This window comes from Manihot esculenta, chromosome 11 (assembly GCF_001659605.2).
Source record: "Manihot esculenta cultivar AM560-2 chromosome 11, M.esculenta_v8, whole genome shotgun sequence".
Classification (NCBI taxonomy): Eukaryota; Viridiplantae; Streptophyta; class Magnoliopsida; order Malpighiales; family Euphorbiaceae; genus Manihot; species Manihot esculenta.
Window position 1 is genome coordinate 11,190,585 of NC_035171.2, and position 21,889 is coordinate 11,212,473.

Genomic DNA, 21,889 nt, shown 5'->3' on the forward strand with positions numbered 1-21,889 from the left:
TCATTGGCAACTTATTGATTAGTAATTAATTAGAGGACGTTCCCTAATTGGTTTATGATTAATGAGAGACATGGTGGTGAGAAGCGTTTTCCATCTCCATAACTAATTTATTGAATCAATCAAAAGAACATAAGTTTCCATGATCAATCCCAACAACTGAAGTGGATCCAATTCTTCAACTAGAGCTTTCTTATTATTGATTTTCTTTTATTTTAATTATTCGCCTTCTTTTTTTGCTTTCAGTTTTAGATCTCTTAAATCAATCTCAAAACCCCCCCTTTTACTTTCAGTTTATTTGGTTTCAGTTTCATCTCGTTTCAGTGTATTTTGCTTTCAATTTCTCTTTCAATTAATTCTCTTAGTCTTGTTAAGAAAGATAGATAAGTTTTCAATTCTCTGTGAATTCAATCCGTTACCACTATCTGCAGTAGTAATATTATTGATAACCGAAAAGGTTATTTTTGACCGGTTTTGACAACCACGAGTCACCTGCACTTAACAATTTATTAACCTCCTCCTTAATCACCTGCTATCTCTCCGGTGCAAATTTTCTTTTCTTCTATTTTACTAGTTTTATTATTTTGCCAATAAATAACTTGTAGGTGATAAGAGTCAGGACTACACTTGTTACATCTTCTGGAGACCAAGCAAAATTGGTCATTCTACCTTTTAGTAATTCTATTAAACAATTCTTTATTTCACCATTTAATACAGTTTCGAATTGTACCTTTTTGTCTATACTTATTTGGACCTCTTCCATTGGGTCTACTGGTTCTAGTTTTATATGAGAATCAGATTTCTCCAGTAAGTCGATGGGCATCGTCACTTTCTTGAAACTTTTTGTGGATTGTCTATAGCATTCCTGGACTGACTTCTGGTGTAACGACCCGGAAAACGGACCGCTACCAGTGCTAGGATCCAGATCGACTTAAGATCGCCGGGACCCGTAGCAAGCCTAACATACATCCTGTCATACCTTATAAATTCCATACATGATCAAACAATTACATAAAAACTTTAAACTTTTTCATACACCAAACTTGACCTGTGCATGCACCACAACTCTAAACACACTACAACATATTACATCTCTAGTTACGATATGTAGCTACAAAAAAAATATTGTGGATAATATATTTATTATATTATGGCTAAAAACCTATTGTGGCTAATTTAAACTATTTAGTAACAAAAATGCAACAATTATAACTAATATGTATTTTTTGTTTTGTTTTATATATAATGTAACTATTTGTTGACTATTTGCCACAATTAATTTTAGCTACAAAGTAATATCATAGCTAATAGATATAATAGCTATAAATTTAATTTTTTTTGTAACAATTACTACCATTATAATCACAACACATTAATATTATAGGTAATAATTTTAATAGCCACAAAGCTAATATGATTGTAGTAATAATTATTTTATTAGCTACAGTTTATTAGTCATTACAAAAAATTTGTGACAGAAACATAAAAATATTAGTCATGTAATTATGTTTGTCATAACTATTACTAAATCATTAGCCACAACATCGTAGCTATATGAATTGTATGAGTACTATGATATTTTAGTTATAATTATCAAAGAGTCATGGAATTAGCTGTCAAATTAGCCATAATTTTATAACTACGATAGAATACTATAACTAATAAAATAATTTAGAGAATTACTCTGAGGTCCTCTAGGTATTATATATTGGTTTATCAAGTTCAAAAAATATGCTTAGAGGTTCTAAAAAATTTCATATAATATGTTTTTTTTGTCTCTCAATCAATTTTTCTTCTATTGTCCATTTGTTTAGATAGAAAAGTTATTGAGAATTATTTTCTAACTTAAAAAGTTACATATTAATGAATCAATTTTAGTTGAAGGATGCTTTTAAATTATGGTAATCTGTGTCAAAATATATCATTGGACGAAGCAAGTGCACTTATAGTTTAAGAACTGATAATTTATTTTTAATCAACATGGTTTGAGTAGCGACCACAAAAGATACACAAAAATTGAGCACTTGCATTATCTTTTAATTTTTCATTCTCAAACTGATTGTTATTTTATAGAGTTAATTTTGCTATTTGGAAATCACAAGATACATATATTAAGAATTTTATGTATATATATTTTCAGCACATAAAACAATTAGATAATAGTGTGGAAAACTTTTTGTCGAATCATTTTTCAAAAATCAAACGATTAGTCTTAGCACATAAAAAATATTAAAATGTCAGTTTCAAAAAATTCAAACATCATGAATATTTCATTAAAAATAATTAGTATAATTTTTTGGCATTTCTCCAATGCCAACAGAAAACCAATTCAATCTAAAAGTTTGTTCAGTTCCAGCCATTTGTGTCCCATTGCATTTCTTTGAAATCCTTTCTGCAGCTACACGTGAAACAAATTCCACAAACCCACAACCTTCAAGTTGACCAATTATCTTATTGTAAATTATCTGAATTGAAACAACCTGCACAAAGCAAAATAAATTTATAATATTGTATTAACATCTACTAAAGCTTGTTTTAAAATAAACTAATATCAATCTCTGAATTAATTAAGAAATCCACAAAAATGACAATTGTTTAATCAAAAGACAAAATTAAAGAAAATGCAACAAATGTTTACACTCTTACCTATCATTTATAATAGTAGGTCTTCATCATATGTTTCAGATTCTGAGCCTAAGTCTTCTACTATATCATCAGCAACAAGAACATTTGTAATAATAGCTTCAATGTCATTTCTTTGCCAATTTGTCAAGTTTTCATCATCCCCAATGATAACAGAATAATCATCACAAATTTTTGAAGCATTTTGCTGAAATGCTTCTTCAATACCAAACAACTCTCTATTGCTTTCATCATTAAAAGACATATTAGAGAAATGATCTGAATGCCCTTTCAAAACAACCAACCAATTAGATTGCAAACCATCTTTGACATAAAAGACTTGCTCTGCTTGAGATGAAAGTACAAATGGCTCATCTGTTTTCAATTTTCTAGCAGTATTGACAGTAATGAATCCATGCTTGTCTATTTTTACACCTTTTCCAATGTTAAACACATCCCACCAATCACATTTAAATAAAATGACTCTTTTTCCCTCAAAATATTGAAGTTCTAAAATATTTGTTAAAACTCCAAAATAGCCAAGACGTTTGTCCCCAAAATTCCCTTTTACCACAACACCACTATTTTGTTTGACTCGTTTTTCCTCAAGTTGCTTAGTATGAAACCTAAACCCATTTATTATGTATCCCGAAAATTGTTGAACTCCATTCAAAGGACCCCGAGCCAAAGATAGCAACTGTTTGATATTGTCATTTTGTTCATTTTGCAATCCTACAATCTATAATAATATAATTTTTATTTAAAATAAAGAGAAAGAAAATTAAATTCAAGAAATAAATATTATTAAATGTAAAATATAACAAATAAAAAAGACTATTTTGTTTGACTCGTTTTTCCTCAAGTTGCTTAGTATGAAACCTAAACCTATTTATTATGTATCCTGAAAATTGTTGAACTCCATTCAAAGGACCTCGAGCCAAAGATAGCAACTGTTTGATATTGTCATTTTGTTCATTTTGCAATCCTACAATCTATAATAATATAATTTTTATTTAAAATAAAGAGAAAGAAAATTAAATTCAAGAAATAAATATTATTAAATGTAAAATATAACAAATAAAAAAGTAAAAAATCAAATCAAGTAATTCAAGAATCTTTTTGATCAATTTTGGTCGGCCAACAGACTAGCAAGGAGCTTATAAATCCTATGTAATAAACTGGCTAACATTTATAAAGCTAATTCAATGCTATATACTAAGTTAAGTTCAGTTGAAAGTATTAATGTAAGACTTTAGTATATAATTTAATTTTTGTTAGGTATAACCACTCAAAATAATTTCTTCACTAGCTTTAACTAGAATAAGTTCAGTTTTTGAAATATCAAATTCTTAGTGGTTAACTGTTGTTTAAATGAACTAATGATTAATATGAATAAATGATCTAACAGTTGAAAATATGACTTCAATTGTGAGTAAAATATTAGCAATAATGGGGATAAAAAAATTTATAAAACCAAATGGCACTCAAGTTGTAGCAATATTTCTTTAAAAGCAACTACCAATATTATTATTATGTAGCACAAGGACAGTTCAGCTTACTTCAATAAAAGCTATATTAAGATGGCTTGCAAATATTTATGGAAGACTTGGCTATACATCCAAATGAAATAAAAAATTGAAATTTGATACTCACCTTATGATAAAACCAATCATTGAACTCCATATCATGCCTTCCTTGTTCATATTCACTGTAATACCCGGCTAGATTCCGGCATCGGGATTCCTGCCTTCCGGCGGAATCTAGGGTGTTGGATCTCTCTAGAAGGGGTAAAATGTGTTTTCTCAAAAGTCTTTACTGATTTCATGGTTTTAAATGGAAATGAATTTAGTTTTGAAAGGAAAAAGACCAAGGAGGCAAGTGCCAGGTTCGGCCGCCGAAAGTGAAGTTCGGCCGCCGAACATGGAAAGGCTTCGGGAGCGCCTTTGGCCTCCGAAAGTCTTGTTTGAATGAGCCAAGGTTCGGCCGCCGAAAGTCAAGTTCGGCCGCCGAACATGCATGAGTTTAGGGGGCACATTAGGCTGCCGAAGGTCTTCGACCAGGCCACCTATAAAGAGCCCTCAGATCGGAAATGGGAGAGTTTTCTCCCCATTCTCGAGCTCAGGTGAGTTTATGCCTTCCTTTGGTCGTTTTCGTGTTTTCTCTACCCATCTCTCAAGTTTTTCATGATTTCTACCCTTGTGTTTGAAGATTTAAAGCTTAAAAGGAGTTTTGGGAGCTTGGAGCTTTTGGAGCTTGGATTCTCCACACCTCCGAGTTTGGGATCACACCACCCTCGATCTTCAAGAGGTAAGTGTAGATCTTCGCTTCCCTAGTGTTTTCATGAAGTTTTATGAAGTTTTTGATGGTTGAGTATGGGTAGATATGCATGTTTAGGTTTATGTGGGTTTTATACCCAATGTATGTTATGTGATGTTTGTGTTGAGGAGTTTATGTTAGTTTATGCTCCTTTATGCTTGAGGGAGTGAGTATGCATGTTTGGGAGAGAGTATGTAAGGATTTGGGGTGTTTTGAGTTTGGTTTTTGGCTTGGCAGAATCGGACCTGTCGTCCAGAGGGGACCAGGTTCGGCCGCCGAAAGGAGTTTCGGCCGCCGAACCTGCATGGGAGGCAGTCTTTAGGCTGCCGAACGTGCCCCCGAAGGAGGGACTTTCGTTTTTGTCCAGGGGTTTCGGCCGCCGAACCTGCCGCCGAAACTACCCTAGTTTCGTCTCTGGAAGGGACTTTCGGCCGCCGAAGGTGCCGCCGAAAGTGCCCTGTCCAGCCGTTTCTTGGGTGTTTCCTATGCATGTTTTAGTGATGTTTCGAGGGGTTTTTGGGGGTATGTTTATGAGTTGTTAGAGTATGTTTGGCACCTCATTCGAGTCCACCTGTGTAGGATTGGACCCGAGAGACCGAGGAGGCCATTAGTGCTAGCAGGTGCAGAGTCAGTCGGCGTCTGCCAGGAGGTGAGTAGAACTAAACTTAATCTTTTATGCACAAAAACTAATGCCTAAAGCATGTTCATGCATCATGATTATGTATAGTAGGTTGATTGCACTAGTTCACGAATATGTTGCATTGCATTATTTCATGTTGATGCTGAGGAAGGGTGGACCGAGACGACTTCAATAGCCCATATCTGTCACGAGTCTTGTCTTAGTCCTTTGAGAGCCGGACAAGTACATGTAGGAAAGTCCATGTGAGCTCTCTGTGGACCAGACACCATGTCATGTATGTTACAGGCCTTTGTGAGCTCCTATGGGGGAGCCGGGCACCGACAGAGGGATTTTTGATGTCATGTCCATCCTCTGAGAGGAAAGATGCATGCAAATAGACAGACTCTCAGAAACCAGGGTCCGTGGGGAATAAATCTTGCATAAGCCCCCGAGACGGACAAGATTATGTGATTTCTCTGTGTTATGGCGCATTTCATGAAAGCATGAATAAGAAAAAGAAAGAAGAAGTTAAATGAATAATAAAATACCTAAAAATGGAGGAATTAAAGCAAATGTTCTTAGTTTAAAATGAAATCATAATTAATGAACTGTTTTCTCTGTTTCTACTCACTGGGCTTTTTAGCTCACCCCTCTCCCCTAACCCCAGTGTTGCAGGTTTAAGTCAGAGTCCAGAGGCTGCAGGGTAAAGTCAAGGTTAAGATATACATGTTGTAATAGCTTAGATTGTGTTAATGTTTAGTAGTTTTAGAAGTGGACATGTAATATAAGTTGATGTAATGTAATTTGAGATGATGTATGTAACTGATAGTAGAGTTTATGTTTATGGATTAGAGTGTGCTTGGCCCTATAGACTGGTTAGTCCCTGTTAATGCATGGTTATGTTTATGTTATATGTTGAGTTAAGAACCAAACTTGAGGCATGTAATGTTACCCCATTGGAGTATATGATGAGGACTCCAGTGGAGGTTTTATGATTTTATGATGTATGTTTCATGTCAGGATACATGCACAGGTCAGGTTTGGATTCAGCAGATGTTCAGTTTTCATGTTTTTATGGTTAAGTTTTAATCATGTATGGGATTTGACCAGGTAATAGTATGTATGTTTGGCTTGCTACGGGTCCCGGCGGCCTTAAGCCGATCTGGATCCTAGCGCCGAACAGTTTGGAGCCGTTACGGCAGGGTATCGGTTTCCGGGCTGTTACAGAATGGTATCAGAGCTTTGGGCCTCGAGAGTACGGTGTGTTGTACATCGGAAAGAGGTTGGCTTAGAGGTCATAGAAGGGCAAGCACAATAGGCAAAATCATGTCCACTAGGATAGGATGTTGAGTCCTGTCTTGATTGATGATGTGTAATGCCATGATGTTATGCTATGTATGCTATGTATGTTGCAGGTTCATGTGTTTTCACTTGAACCGTATGATGATGCTAATGATTGATTGTATGCTTGTGTGTTGTTCTTCAGAGGAGCCAGAATGCGAGGTGCTCGTCGATCTGTGGAATCGACTGGAGTTCCATCTGAGAGGGAAGGTATGGATACCTTTCCCCCTGCTCTGCCAAGAGCGCAGTCGTGGGGAGTTAGCAGATGGGGAACATCAAGGGACCCTGAAAGGTCTTTTGATGCAAGCAGAGAAGCAATGGCTCCAAGAAGGATGTCAGCTAGTATGAGGGAAGTAGAGTTGGAGGTTCAGAGAAGGGATGTCAGTTTGGGAATCAGAGTGCCAGAGGAAGGCATGGGAGATTCTCAGGAGGATGCTCAGACTCAGGATTCTAGGATTTCAGGTTCAGGAGGGATTGATCCCTCCACTCTGAGCACAGCTGCCACGAGAGGTAAGAAATGGAAGAGAGGTCTCAGGAAGTCGCAGAAGAAGTTTTGGCAGAATTTGAAGGCTAGTTTGGGTTTTGGTGGTTCGAGCTCTGGCTCAGGCAGTTCAAGGTGCTTGAGGTGCGGAAGGCCGCACAAGGGAGTCTGCCGTTATGGGACTACAGAATGTTTCAGGTGCGGACAGGAGGGGCACATAGCACGTGAGTGTCCCACTGCGCCCAGGTTGGCTCCGTCCCAGCAAGCAGCTACGGGTAGAACAGCTCAGCCAGTAGCTCCAACCATGTTTCAGGTTGGTGGTCGAGGCAGAGGAAGAGGGTCATTCCCTCGTTCTTCAGGTTCCCGCGGAGAAGGTCCGTCAGCTTCAGCTCGGATCTTCACCCAAGCTCAGCAGGAGGCAGGCACATCAAACATGGTGGTGTCAGGTACGCTCACTTTTGAATGTTCTGATGTGTGTGTTTTGTGAACCCTGGGGTTTCTCTTTCTTTAGTTGCTCTAGGAGCCGTCGAGAGGTTGAGTTGATAGCTTCTAGGCTAGAGTGTTCTCTCAGGGTCAGTGGACCCAAGTGTGATCCATCTGAGGCAGAGCCAGTCTGCCAGTTCAGTTCAGGTGTCAACTGAGGGTAGAATCCATCCACCCGATTTTGAGGTCTTGGACTTGAATGTTCAGACGTCACTCTCGGAATGGATTGGGTTTCTACTTGTGGTGCTATCTTGGTCTGCAGAGACGAGGTAGTCAAGTTCAGAGGACAGGATGGGTCAGAGATAGTCTTCTGAGGGGACACAGTAGGGATGCCTAGAGGTTTGATGTCAGCCTGTAAGGTTCGTAGGGTGCGTAGAAAGGGTTGTCAGAGGGTTCTAGCTCTTGTTTGAGAGTTCAGCAGTCAGGTCGGGGAACCAGCCTCAGCGCCAGTTGTTAGAGAGAGAGTTCTTAGATGTTTTCCCAGGAGAGTTGTCAGGTTTACCATCTGTCAGGGAGTTAGAGTTTGGTTTAGGAGTGGTGTCTGGACGCAGAACCATTTCTACCCTTCCCTATAGGATGGCGCCTGCATAGAGAGAGGTAGCAGTAGAGTAGAGGCGAGACTTGGTAGACAAGGGGTCTTGTCCGACCTAGTACCTCACTCTGGATTGCTCCAGTATGGTTGTGGGAAATCCTTGAGACTTTGTAACGACTGTAAGCGGTTAAACAAGGTCACTACCAAGGGCAGGTATTCCCAGGTAGGATGGATGATCTATTGGGACAGCTAGTAGGAGCTGTTTGTTTTTCCAAGATAGATCTGAAATTCGGGTACTACCTGTGAGAGTTAGAGTTAGTTTTGGGTTAGTAGTGAGAAGAAGCCAGTTAGTAAAGATGAGAAGAGAAGAGTAAGAGCAGAGAAGGAGGAAGATAGAGAAGGATCAGAGTAGCGCAGCAGAAGCTTGTGGAGTTTAGGAACCTGGGAGTTCTTACTCCAGCGTTTGGTGTCTCTCTTTGGAGAGAAGCTTTAGGATTCGCTTGCTTGCTTGCATGCTTGTGTTTGTTGTTTTAACATTCGGGGACGAATGTTTTTGTAAGGGGGGTAGAATGTAATACCCGGCTAGATTCCGGCATCGGGATTCCTGCCTTCCGGCGGAATCTAGGGTGTTGGATCTCTCTAGAAGGGGTAAAATGTGTTTTCTCAAAAGTCTTTACTGATTTCATGGTTTTAAATGGAAATGAATTTAGTTTTGAAAGGAAAAAGACCAAGGAGGCAAGTGCCAGGTTCGGCCGCCGAAAGTGAAGTTCGGCCGCCGAACATGGAAAGGCTTCGGGAGCGCCTTTGGCCTCCGAAAGTCTTGTTTGAATGAGCCAAGGTTCGGCCGCCGAAAGTCAAGTTCGGCCGCCGAACATGCATGAGTTTAGGGGGCACATTAGGCTGCCGAAGGTCTTCGACCAGGCCACCTATAAAGAGCCCTCAGATCGGAAATGGGAGAGTTTTCTCCCCATTCTCGAGCTCAGGTGAGTTTATGCCTTCCTTTGGTCGTTTTCGTGTTTTCTCTACCCATCTCTCAAGTTTTTCATGATTTCTACCCTTGTGTTTGAAGATTTAAAGCTTAAAAGGAGTTTTGGGAGCTTGGAGCTTTTGGAGCTTGGATTCTCCACACCTCCGAGTTTGGGATCACACCACCCTCGATCTTCAAGAGGTAAGTGTAGATCTTCGCTTCCCTAGTGTTTTCATGAAGTTTTATGAAGTTTTTGATGGTTGAGTATGGGTAGATATGCATGTTTAGGTTTATGTGGGTTTTATACCCAATGTATGTTATGTGATATTTGTGTTGAGGAGTTTATGTTAGTTTATGCTCCTTTATGCTTGAGGGAGTGAGTATGCATGTTTGGGAGAGAGTATGTAAGGATTTGGGGTGTTTTGAGTTTGGTTTTTGGCTTGGCAGAATCGGACCTGTCGTCCAGAGGGGACCAGGTTCGGCCGCCGAAAGGAGTTTCGGCCGCCGAACCTGCATGGGAGGCAGTCTTTAGGCTGCCGAACGTGCCCCCGAAGGAGGGACTTTCGTTTCTGTCCAGGGGTTTCGGCCGCCGAACCTGCCGCCGAAACTACCCTAGTTTCGTCTCTGGAAGGGACTTTCGGCCGCCGAAGGTGCCGCCGAAAGTGCCCTGTCCAGCCGTTTCTTGGGTGTTTCCTATGCATGTTTTAGTGATGTTTCGAGGGGTTTTTGGGGGTATGTTTATGAGTTGTTAGAGTATGTTTGGCACCTCATTCGAGTCCACCTGTGTAGGATTGGACCCGAGAGACCGAGGAGGCCATTAGTGCTAGCAGGTGCAGAGTCAGTCGGCGTCTGCCAGGAGGTGAGTAGAACTAAACTTAATCTTTTATGCACAAAAACTAATGCCTAAAGCATGTTCATGCATCATGATTATGTATAGTAGGTTGATTGCACTAGTTCACGAATATGTTGCATTGCATTATTTCATGTTGATGCTGAGGAAGGGTGGACCGAGACGACTTCAATAGCCCATATCTGTCACGAGTCTTGTCTTAGTCCTTTGAGAGCCGGACAAGTACATGTAGGAAAGTCCATGTGAGCTCTCTGTGGACCAGACACCATGTCATGTATGTTACAGGCCTTTGTGAGCTCCTATGGGGGAGCCGGGCACCAACAGAGGGATTTTTGATGTCATGTACATCCTCTGAGAGGAAAGATGCATGCAAATAGACAGACTCTCAGAAACCAGGGTCCGTGGGGAATAAATCTTGCATAAGCCCCCGAGACGGACAAGATTATGTGATTTCTCTGTGTTATGGCGCATTTCATGAAAGCATGAATAAGAAAAAGAAAGAAGAAGTTAAATGAATAATAAAATACCTAAAAATGGAGGAATTAAAGCAAATGTTCTTAGTTTAAAATGAAATCATAATTAATGAACTGTTTTCTCTGTTTCTACTCACTGGGCTTTTTAGCTCACCCCTCTCCCCTAACCCCAGTGTTGCAGGTTTAAGTCAGAGTCCAGAGGCTGCAGGGTAAAGTCAAGGTTAAGATATACATGTTGTAATAGCTTAGATTGTGTTAATGTTTAGTAGTTTTAGAAGTGGACATGTAATATAAGTTGATGTAATGTAATTTGAGATGATGTATGTAACTGATAGTAGAGTTTATGTTTATGGATTAGAGTGTGCTTGGCCCTATAGACTGGTTAGTCCCTGTTAATGCATGGTTATGTTTATGTTATATGTTGAGTTAAGAACCAAACTTGAGGCATGTAATGTTACCCCATTGGAGTATATGATGAGGACTCCAGTGGAGGTTTTATGATTTTATGATGTATGTTTCATGTCAGGATACATGCACAGGTCAGGTTTGGATTCAGCAGATGTTCAGTTTTCATGTTTTTATGGTTAAGTTTTAATCATGTATGGGATTTGACCAGGTAATAGTATGTATGTTTGGCTTGCTACGGGTCCCGGCGGCCTTAAGCCGATCTGGATCCTAGCGCCGAACAGTTTGGAGCCGTTACGGCAGGGTATCGGTTTCCGGGCTGTTACATTCACTAAGAAAAGAAAATTCATCCTAATTAGAGAAGCCTAAATAAAAGAATATGCAATTAAAAGAATATATAAAAATAAAAATTCGTACTGTAAAAATGGTTGCACTTCTTCACAATTTTTTAATACAAAAAGATGAGCTTGCTTTCGCTCTTTGTCACTAAGATATGCAACTTTATCCTTTGATAAAGGATATCCACTTGGTGCAAACACAGACAATCCATTGTATGGTTCATCTTGATTGCCTTCAGAATTCCTTTTACAACGAGAGAATTTACTATCGACATTATGCAAGTATCTCGAGCAAAACATTAAGCTTTTCTCAACAATATAACCTTCAGCAATAGAACCTTCAGGTTGACTCTTGTTACACACTTAACATTTCAAGACACGCAAGAACCTATATAAACAAGAATTCATAAATTTTATTCATTAAGCTTATATCGATATAATGAGAAAATTATAAAAAATAAAATCAATTAAGCTTTACCTCTCAATCGGATACATCCATCGATATTGTACGGGTCCACCTAACTTAGCTTCTGCTGGTAAATGAATTGCTAAATGTACCATAACATCAAAAAATGCTGGGTTAAATATTTTCTCCAACTTGCATAAAATTATCGGAATGTCACTCTCAAGGCGCTCCAACACTTCTTTTTTCAAAACTTTTGAACATAACTCTCTAAATAATATGCTAAACTCTGTAATAGCATCATAGACATTACTAGGAACAATTCCACGAATCGCCAAAGGAAGAAGTTGCTCTAATAAAATATGATAGTCATGACTTTTAAATCCAAAAACTTTACCATCTTTCAAATTTACACACCGGGCTATATTAGATGAATAACCATCTGAAAGTTTCAAAGATTTCAAGAACTTGAGTACTTTCTGCTTTTCAACTTTAGATAAAGTGTAACATGCAGCTAGATAAACCCATTTACCATCTTTCATAATTGGATGCAATTCTTTTCTTATACCCATCTCTTTCAAATCACAACGAGCGTTCAATCCATCCTTTGTTTTTCCTTCAATATCCAACAAAGTTCCAATAATATTATCACAAATATTCTTTTCAATATGCATCACATCAAGATTATGACGCAATAAATTATTCTTCCAATAAGGAAGTTTCAAAAATATGCTACACTTTCTCCAATTGAGGCTATTTAAATCATAATCACTTTTTTTCTTTTTCATTGTCTTACCAAATTTTACTTTCTTAAGAAGCCTCAATTGCAGTAACACATCATTCCCAGATAATTTTTTTGGAGCTGATCTTTTCTCAATGGTTCCATCAAAAGAACGTTTATTCAAACGCCATTTATGATTCATTGGGAGAAAACGACGGGAACTCATATAAGAAAACTTATGACCATATTTTAAACGAGTAGAAGGAGTCTCTTTGTTGCATGTAGGGCAAGCTAAATGATCAAGCATAATTTAGCCACATTTTAATTATATTTATTATTGCTTATTTACACATTTTCTAGCTTAATTTATGATTTTTATCTCGTTTTTGAAGAAAAGGAAGAAAATGGAAAATTAGAGAAAAAGTGCAGAAAAAGCTGGAAAATGATTGGGGCAACGATCTGGGCAAATCACTGCCCAAATCAAAATGGAGCAGAAAACTGGGATTAACTCACAAACAGTGATTGGGGCAACGCTCTGGGCAAATCACTGCCCAGATCAAGCTGAAGCAGAAACCTAAAGGCAACAGGCAGAAGTGATATGGGCAAGTGATCTGCCCAAATCACTCGCAGAGACTGGCCAAATCGCAGAGACAGAAAGCTAAAAACTGGACTGACTCACAGAAAGCGATTGGGGCAGATCGAGCAAGTGATCTGCCCAAATCACCCGCCCCAATCACATTGACAGCAGAAATTGACAGCAGAGCAAAAAATTGTGCAGAAAACAGAATTTCGAATTTTGAAAAGTCCAAATCCAACTCAATCACTACCATCACAGTCCTAAGAGCCACGAAAGAGTTTCTCACCTAAGGAATTCCATTTGCAATTAAATTTAACATCAAAAGGGGAATTAAAGGAATCAAAGACCAAATCAAAAAGGGATTTCAAAACCCTAAATGGATAGGACTCTCCACCTATAAGAAGGCAGCCCAAACCAGCAAAAGGCATCTCTTCTTCATCTCATCTTCAGAATTCTGCAGAAAACACAGCAGCTTGTCTCCTTCTTTTCTTTCTTCTTTCTTTTGTGATTTTGTCCACCATGAGTGGCTAAATTCCATCTTTTCTAGTTGAAGTTGGTGAATTTCAGATTTGTGATGAATTGGGAGATTTAAATCTCCATTATTAAACTCTTATTTACCTTCAATATTTATGCAACTTGATCTTTCTATAATTATTACTTTGCTTTTAGAATCAATTAAGGCTTGTTGCTTTTAAATTGCTTGAGTAATATATTGTTTGAATAATTTAGGTCCGTAATTGCTTAGATTATTTAAACACAAATATAATCGGTTGCATAATCTAAACTTGACCACGCGGTTGGCAAGGTTAGAGTTGGGTTCCTCTAAGTCCTAATGCAGTTAACAGTTGTTCGATGCTAAAAGCCCCAAGGACGTTCCTTGGCAACTTGTTAACTAGAGTTTGAGTAGCGAACGTTTCCTAATCAAACTAAAACTAAGGAGGAATTTGGATTGTGAGAAGCGTCTTCCTCGTCCTAAACTAACTTATTGAAATAGATAAGAGTATTGAAAAGATCAATGATCAATTCTAAACAAGCTGAAATAGATCCATGCTTCAACTAGAATCCTTCTCCCATTGAAATTCTCATCTATTTAAATTATTGCTTTCTCTTACTATTTAGTTTTAATCATCAAAACAAAACCCCCCTCTTTTAATTTCTTGTTATTTACTTGTCCAAGTCATTATTAGGAAAAGCCGTAGTGTCAAATTCTTGTAGTTCGACCCTATTGCCACTATCTACAAGTTAATTGTTGATTGTTTAATAGGTTTATTTTTTACGGCTTTGACAACCGCTATCAAAAATTGGCGCCGTTGCCGGGAATTTGATCTAACTAACGTATTTTCCTTTTATGATCAGGGCTGATCGTAAAGAAGCTCTTCTTTACGATTCAGAAATTGAACGCACTGCCAAGACCTTACAAGCATGGCTACGGTAAGTATGTCTTTTCTCTCTTCTCAAATTTCTGAACTAACCTCTATGGTGAGAAATTATGGTATAGGTCAAGCCCAACAACTTCAACAAGCACGTGCATTTGAAGGATTCTATGGACAGCCAAGATATAATCCCTACCTTGACACATACAATACAGGTTGGGGAGACAATCTGAGCTATGGCAGTACAAGGATAGACCACTACCATGACTACCAAAGAGATCTGCAATACAATCCATGTTGGAGGGACAATCCGAATTATGGCTATGCAAGGGCTGACTACTACCAAAACTATCAAGCCCAAGCAACACCTTAAAACTCCAATATGGAACTTAAAGAGATGGTAAGGAAATTGAAAATTTCTGGAAAAATTCTCCAACAGCAAGTGGATCTAGCGGTCAACTCAGTGGACGCATACATATTAAGAAGAGAGGAAGAGCTTCAAGATCTATGGGACGATGACGAAGGTTCTCAAGAAACAGACCGAGCTGTTGAGTCTGCTGCACAAATCACCACTACACTTGAAGCTGAACCAGCTACTGCCCAAACAACGCTTGTTGAAGCTTCTGCCTCCCAAGAGACAGCTCCTACTGTCAAAAATATTGAATTTGTTGCTGTAACACTTTCTGCACCAGCAAGTCCATCTACTGCCACACTAGCCACTACTACATTTGAACCAGATACCCGATTCCAGGTTACTGCAGAATTTTCTGCACCAGCAGATTTTTCTACACCTACAGATTTTTGCTGCTGCACCTGCTGTAGAATTTTCTGCACCAGCAAAATCACCCACTGCCACGCCTGCCACTGCTGAAATTGCACCAGAAATGAAGTTCCATATTACTGCAGAAAATCCAGCAATGGCAGAACCCCATGTTGCACGTGAAGAAGCTGAAATTCAAGCTGGAAATCTACCTGTCCAACCTACTGCAAATAGAGACAACAGTTGCTGTCCACCTGCTGAAAATTCCACAATTACATCAGCAATTACTGAACCTGCTGTCCAAAAATCAGCAAGTGCTGAATCTGCCACCATTACATCCCTTGTTGCTGTCCAAACACCAGCAACCTCAGAAATTGACACCACTGAACCAGAAGTTGTTGCACTCGCTGAACCAGCAACATACACCACTCAAACAGCTCCTGAACAGCCAGCAAAGAAGCAACAAGTGGGACAAATGGCTTCATCCTTGAGTAAGCTTGAATCACAAGGAAAGCTACCTTCCCAAACTGAGATAAATCCAAGGCAAAATGCTAGTGCCATCACATTGAGGAGTGGAAAAGAGTTGCAAGACAGTAGGGCTGAAAAATTGCAAAAACAGGCCATGGAAAAAAATCTGCCAGAAATTGATCAGGACAGTGATCTGCCCAAATCACCTAGACAATCTGCCCAAATCAGTGAGCAGACAGACATGACAGAGGGTGATCTGCCCAAATCACCAGGAAATCTGCCCAAATCACCAGGAAATCTGCCCAAATCACCTAGACAATCTGCCCAAATTTAGCCACATTTTTATTATATTTATTATTGCTTATTTACACATTTTCTAGCTTAATTTATGATTTTTATCTCGTTTTTGAAGAAAAGGAAGAAAATGGAAAATTGGAGAAAAATTGCAGAAAAAGCTGAAAAATGATTGGGGCAACGATATGGGCAAATCACTGCCCAAATCAAACTGGAGCAGAAAACTGGGATTAACTCACAGACAGTGATTGGGGCAACGATCTGGGCAAATCACTACCCAGATCAAGCTGAAGCAGAAACCTGGAGGCAACAGGCAGAAGTGATATGGGCAAGTGATCTGCCCAAATCACTCACAGAGACTGGCCAAATCGCAGAGACAGAAAGCTAAAAACTGGACTGACTCACAGAAAGCGATTGGGGCAGATCGAGCAAGTAATCTGCCCAAATCATCCGCCCCAATCACATTGACAGCAGAAATTGACAGCAGAGCGGAAAATTGTGCAGAAAACAGAATTTCAAATTTTGAGAAGTCCAAATCCAACTCAATCACTACCATCACAGTCCCAAGAGCCACGAAAGAGTTTCTCACCTAAGGAATTCCATTTGTAATTAAATTCAACATCAAAAGGGGAATTAAAGGAATCAAAGACCAAATCAAAAAGGGATTTCAAAACCCTAAATGGATAGGACTCTCCACCTATAAGAAGGCAGCCCAAACCAGCAAAAGGCATCTCTTCTTCATCTCATCTTCAGAATTCTACAGAAAACACAGCAGCTTGTCTCCTTCTTTTCTTTCTTCTTTCTTTTGTGATTTTGTCCACCATGAGTGGCTAAATTCCATCTTTTCTAGTTGAAGTTGGTGAATTTCAGATTTGTGATGAATTGGGAGATTTAAATCTCCATTATTAAACTCTTATTTACCTTCAATATTTATGCAACTTGATCTTTCTATAATTATTACTTTGCTTTTAGAATCAATTAAGGTTTGTTGCTTTTAAATTGCTTGAGTAATATATTGTTTGAATAATTTAGGTCCGTAATTGCTTAGATTATTTAAACACAAATATAATCGGTTGCATAATCTAAACTTGACCACGCGGTTTGCAAGGTTAGAGTTGGATTCCTCTAAGTCCTAATGCAGTTAACAGTTGTTCGATGCTAAAAGCCCCAAGGACGTTCCTTGGCAACTTGTTAACTAGAGTTTGAGTAGCGAACGTTTCCTAATCAAACTAAAATTAAGGAGGAATTTGGATTGTGAGAAGCGTCTTCCACGTCCTAAACTAACTTATTGAAATAGATAAGAGTATTTAAATAGATCCATGCTTCAACTAGAATCCTTCTCCCATTGAAATTCTCATCTATTTAAATTATTGCTTTCTCTTACTATTTAGTTTTAATCATCAAAACAAAACCCCTCCTCTTTTAATTTCTTGTTATTTACTTGTCCAAGTCATTATTAGGAAAAGCCGTAGTGTCAAATCCCTGTGGTTCGACCCTATTGCCACTATCTACAAGTTAATTGTTGATTGTTTAATAGGTTTATTTTTTACGGCTTCGACAACCGCTATCACTAAACCTCCCTTTGTACTCCAACCTGACAAATTAGCATATGCTGGAAAATCATTTATGGTCCATAAAATGGCAGCACGCAAGCAAAAATTTTCCTTTCGAGCAGCATCATAAGTATCAACTCCGTAATACCATAACTCCTGTAACTCCTCTACTAAAGGTTGTAAGTATACGTCAATGTCATTTCCAAGAGCTTTAGGACCAGGTATTAATAAAGAAAGCATACAATATGGTTGTTTCATGCATAACCAAGGAGGTAGATTATAAACTGTAGCAATCACTGGCCAAGTACTGTGGGAAACACTTGAGTTTCCAAAAGGATTGACTCCATCTATTGCTAAACCTAGTCTGACATTACGAGGGTCTTTAGCAAAACCTGGATTCAACTCATCAAAAGATTTCCAAGCATCAGAATCAGCAGGATGCCTTAAAATCCCATCTTTAGTACGTTGATCATGATGCCATGTCATGTCTGTAGCTATGTCTGATGACATAAATAACCTTTGTAGTCTAGGTTTTAATGGAAAGTAACGAAGAACTTTTCTTGGTACTTTTTTACTAGTTTTTTTATTCATACTCATCTTAGATGAATCGTTCTCTGTTGTTTTCCACCTAGACTCGTCACAAACTAAGCAACTTTCAGCCTTAACATGCTCTTTCCAAAACAACATACAATCATTTACACATGCATGTATCTTTTCATAATGAAGACCTAGATCACGTATGATTTTTCTAGCTTCATAAAAAGTTTTAGGCAAGGTCTCACCATCTGGTAGCACTTCCTTAAACAATTGCATGATACTATTAACAGCTTTATCACTCAATCCATAAAGACAGGTAATAACTAGCTACAATATTTATTTTTAATGGCAATATTTTTGCTTCATTTAAATAAAAAGTGTGACTATAAATATTTATTTTAGCCACAACACAGGTAAATCCTGTAACTAAACTTTAGTTACGCCACTTCTAGTTACGGCATGTCACAGGAAAAATATGTTGTGGCAAAAGCATCTAGCCACCAAAATTCTATTTTTAGCTACAATTTATTTTGTGACAAGATATGGATAATGTTGTAGTGACATAAAACCCACACTAGAGCCCTCATCAAATGCTCCAGTTGGGTCGACATTTCATATGTCAAGCCTGGTTCAACATACCTTATCATTAAAACGTTTACATCAAGATCATGTACAACAGGAATTTATAATAAACACTAGGGCCAAGCACAATAATAATCCTCATTACATTACTTTACATTACATCATTTTACATTTCATTACTGTAACGACCCGAAAATCGGACCGCTACCGGCGCTAGGATCCAGATCGGCTTAAGGCCGCCGGGACCCGTAGGAAGCCTGACAAGTAACCTGTAAACCTGTTTAATCCCATACATGATCAACAATATACTTAAAAATTAAAAATTTTCTTTCATACATTCTATCATACGCCAAACTCAACCTGTGCATGCACTGAACATAATCATAAACTTGACCCCTCTATGGGATCTCATCAATGCCCCCAACGGGTGGCATAACCTGTGTTGAGTTGGCTAACATAGTCATCAATAAATATTAAGATCATGTAACAAAAAGGGATTACAACATCTATAGGGTCAAGCACAACTTCTAATCCTCAATATCATTATACATAACATAACTATTCAGTTATACATCATCTTACAATTTATCATGTCCACTTTCTAACTATTACAATTACAAGACTTTACTCTTCTTGACTTCTCTGTCTAGCCCGTACCTGCAATCCTGGGGGATTAGGGAAAAGCGGTGAGCTACTAGAGCCCAGTGAGCATAATAGAAGAAAACAACATTTAAATCTCATGTCATCATGTAATGCAACACATCACAACTAATCACATCTCGGATGGTATTGTCACCAATAGTCCTCTACATAGTCCAACTGTGCCGGGACGTAGAATGGGTACAACCGGTCTTTCTCTTAACATAACATGTCATACAGTCCAACTGTGCCAGGGACATAGAATGGGTACAACCTGGACTTCCATACCATCTCATGCCGTAACATCATCATATCATATGAGGACTAAAGTATCATCCAATAACCGATCCACATCAACATCATATATGCAATGCAACATATTCGTGAAGTCTAATGCAAACAACCTAATTCATCTCATGGCATTCATGATGCATGAACATGCTAAAACTTTATAATTTATTTGCTTTAAATCGTAAAGGTTTATTCTACTCACCTCTTGGCTAGCTCTGACAATGACTGAAGCAGCTGACTCACTGCTGGGGTCCTCGGTTCTTCGGGTCCGAACCTACACAGGTGGACTCAAATGAGGGACCAAACCACAAGAACATAACTCTAAAAACATCCCCCAAAAACTCCCTAAAACACCTCAAAACAATCATGCAAAAACATGCAAAGGAAGGCTGGACAGGGCAGGTTCGGCGGCACCTTCGGCGGCCGAAAGTCCCTCCAGAGCCGAAACCCGGGCAGGTTCGGCGGCACCTTCGGCGGCCGAAAGTCCCAGACAGAGACGAAAGTCTCTTTTCGGGGGCATCTTCGGCAGCCGAAAGGCCTGCCTCTCCAGCCATGTTCGGCGGCCAAAAGTTCCTTCGGCTGCCGAACCTGGTTTCTGCCAAAGGGCAGAAACTTGGCTCCTTTATGCACATTTGCCTCCCAAAACTTCTAATCATGCATATTACTCATGCTCCTAGGGGTCTCAAACTACCTTAAACCCCAATTACAACACACAACAACAACACATTGCATCCACATTGTTCAAGAACACACATTAAACCTATAAACTCATAAAACCCTACACATGCATTCTACCCCATAGATCTTGCATAAAACTTACTTTAAATATGAAATGAGCTTAAGATCGGCTCTTACCTCTTGAAGATCGAGAGGGAGACGTCCTAAACTCGGAGGTGGGAGATTTTTGAGTTCTTGAGCCTTAAAGCTCCAAAACTTGCTTTAAACTCGAAAATCTTCAAAACAAAGAAAAAACTTGTGAAAATCTTGAAAGATTTGAAGGAAAAGACTCAAGATTGGTGAGGAACGGCAGAGAACTCACCTTGGCCGACAATGGGGAGAAAAGCTCGCCCGTTTTCGGCTAAGGGACCCTTTTATAGTGGCTGGCCAGGCCACGTTCGGGGGCCGAACGTGCCTCCGCATGCATGCCATGTTCAGCGGCCGAACTTGAGGTTCGGCGGCCGAACCTGGACTTTCCTCAACCTATGCCTTCGGGGGCCTAAGGCACACCCGAAAAGCATGCATGTTCGGCGGCCGAACTTTGAGTTTCGGCGGCCGAACCTGAGTTTTCCTCCAAGGTTGTTTTCATTCAAAATTCATTTCCTTTTCACTTAAAATCATCAAAAACATTAAAACATTTCATGAAAACATGGTTTTTACCCTTCTAGAGGTCTCCGACATCCGAAATTCCACCGGACGGTAGGAATTCCGATACCGGAGTCTAGCCGGGTATTACATTCTCCCCCCCTTAAGAACATTCGTCCCCGAATGTTCCTCAACTAGCACATAGCATGGCATACATATAACATACATGCAAAGCACATAAAACTCACAAAGAACTAACCTTAGAAAAGATAAGGGTATTGCTGGAGCATGGACTCCCGTGTCTCCCAAGTGCATTCTTCCAAATTGTGGTGGTTCCATAGGACTTTCACCATCGGGATTTCCTTGTTTCTCAGCTTTCTGATCTGGGTGTCTATGATCCGCACTGGCTGCTCAACATAGGTGAGATCCTCTTGGATCTCCACATCAGGCTCACTAAGAACCTTGCCCGGATCTGACACAAATTTCCTCAACATTGAAACATGGAAAACCGGATGGATTCTTGCCATTGAAGCAGGCAAATCTAGCTTGTACGACACATTCCCAATCTTCTGTAAGATTTCAAAGGGTCCGATGTATCGTGGGGCTAGTTTACCTTTCTTCCCAAAGCGAACCACTCCTTTCATTGGGGACACCTTGAGCAATACCAGATCCCCCTCTTGAAACTCTACTTGCCGTCTGCGGATGTCTGCATAACTCTTCTGTCTGCTTGCAGCAGTCTTGATTCTCTCTCTGATTATGGGTACCACCCTGCTGGTGATCTCTACTAGCTCAGGCCCTGCCAAGGCCTTCTCTCCAACTTCCTCCCAGCAAACAGGTGACCTGCACTTCCTCCCATATAAAGCCTCATATGGAGCCATCCCGATGCTAGCATGATGGCTGTTATTGTAGGCAAACTCCACCAAAGGTAGATGCTGCCTCCAAGAATCGCCAAAGTCCAGCACACA

General features: G+C 39.3%; 1 protein-coding gene across 2 annotated transcripts; it reads right to left on the reverse strand.

Moving 5' to 3' along the window:
- Positions 1–2,246: 2,246 nt before the first annotated feature.
- Positions 2,247–12,834, reverse strand: LOC122725167. Of its 2 annotated transcripts, none has more exons than XM_043962086.1 (4): positions 11,903–12,834; positions 11,504–11,812; positions 4,273–4,327; positions 2,247–2,477 (listed from the first exon to the last, which is right to left on the reverse strand). In XM_043962086.1, the coding sequence occupies exons 1-2, from the start codon at positions 12,772–12,774 to the stop codon at positions 11,788–11,790; spliced, it is 897 nt and encodes a 298-aa protein (XP_043818021.1). In that variant the 5' UTR covers positions 12,775–12,834; the 3' UTR covers positions 2,247–2,477; positions 4,273–4,327; positions 11,504–11,787. The 2 variants fall into 2 exon arrangements, with proteins under 2 accessions (XP_043818021.1, XP_043818022.1); XM_043962087.1 differs by lacking the exon at positions 2,247–2,477 and adding an exon at positions 2,675–2,703.
- Between the last annotated feature and the right edge of the window lie 9,055 nt (positions 12,835–21,889).

What these genes read in the sequence shown, in the direction of transcription:
- LOC122725167 (XM_043962086.1), bottom strand. Translation starts at nt 12,774, where the DNA reads ATGAGTTCCCGTCGTTTTCTCCCAATGAATCATAAATGGCGTTTGAAT. An exon ending in TGGATGTATCCGATTGAGAG is followed by an intron (nt 11,813 to 11,902) that starts GTAAAGCTTAAT and finishes TTGTTTATATAG; the next exon opens with GTTCTTGCGTGTCTTGAAAT.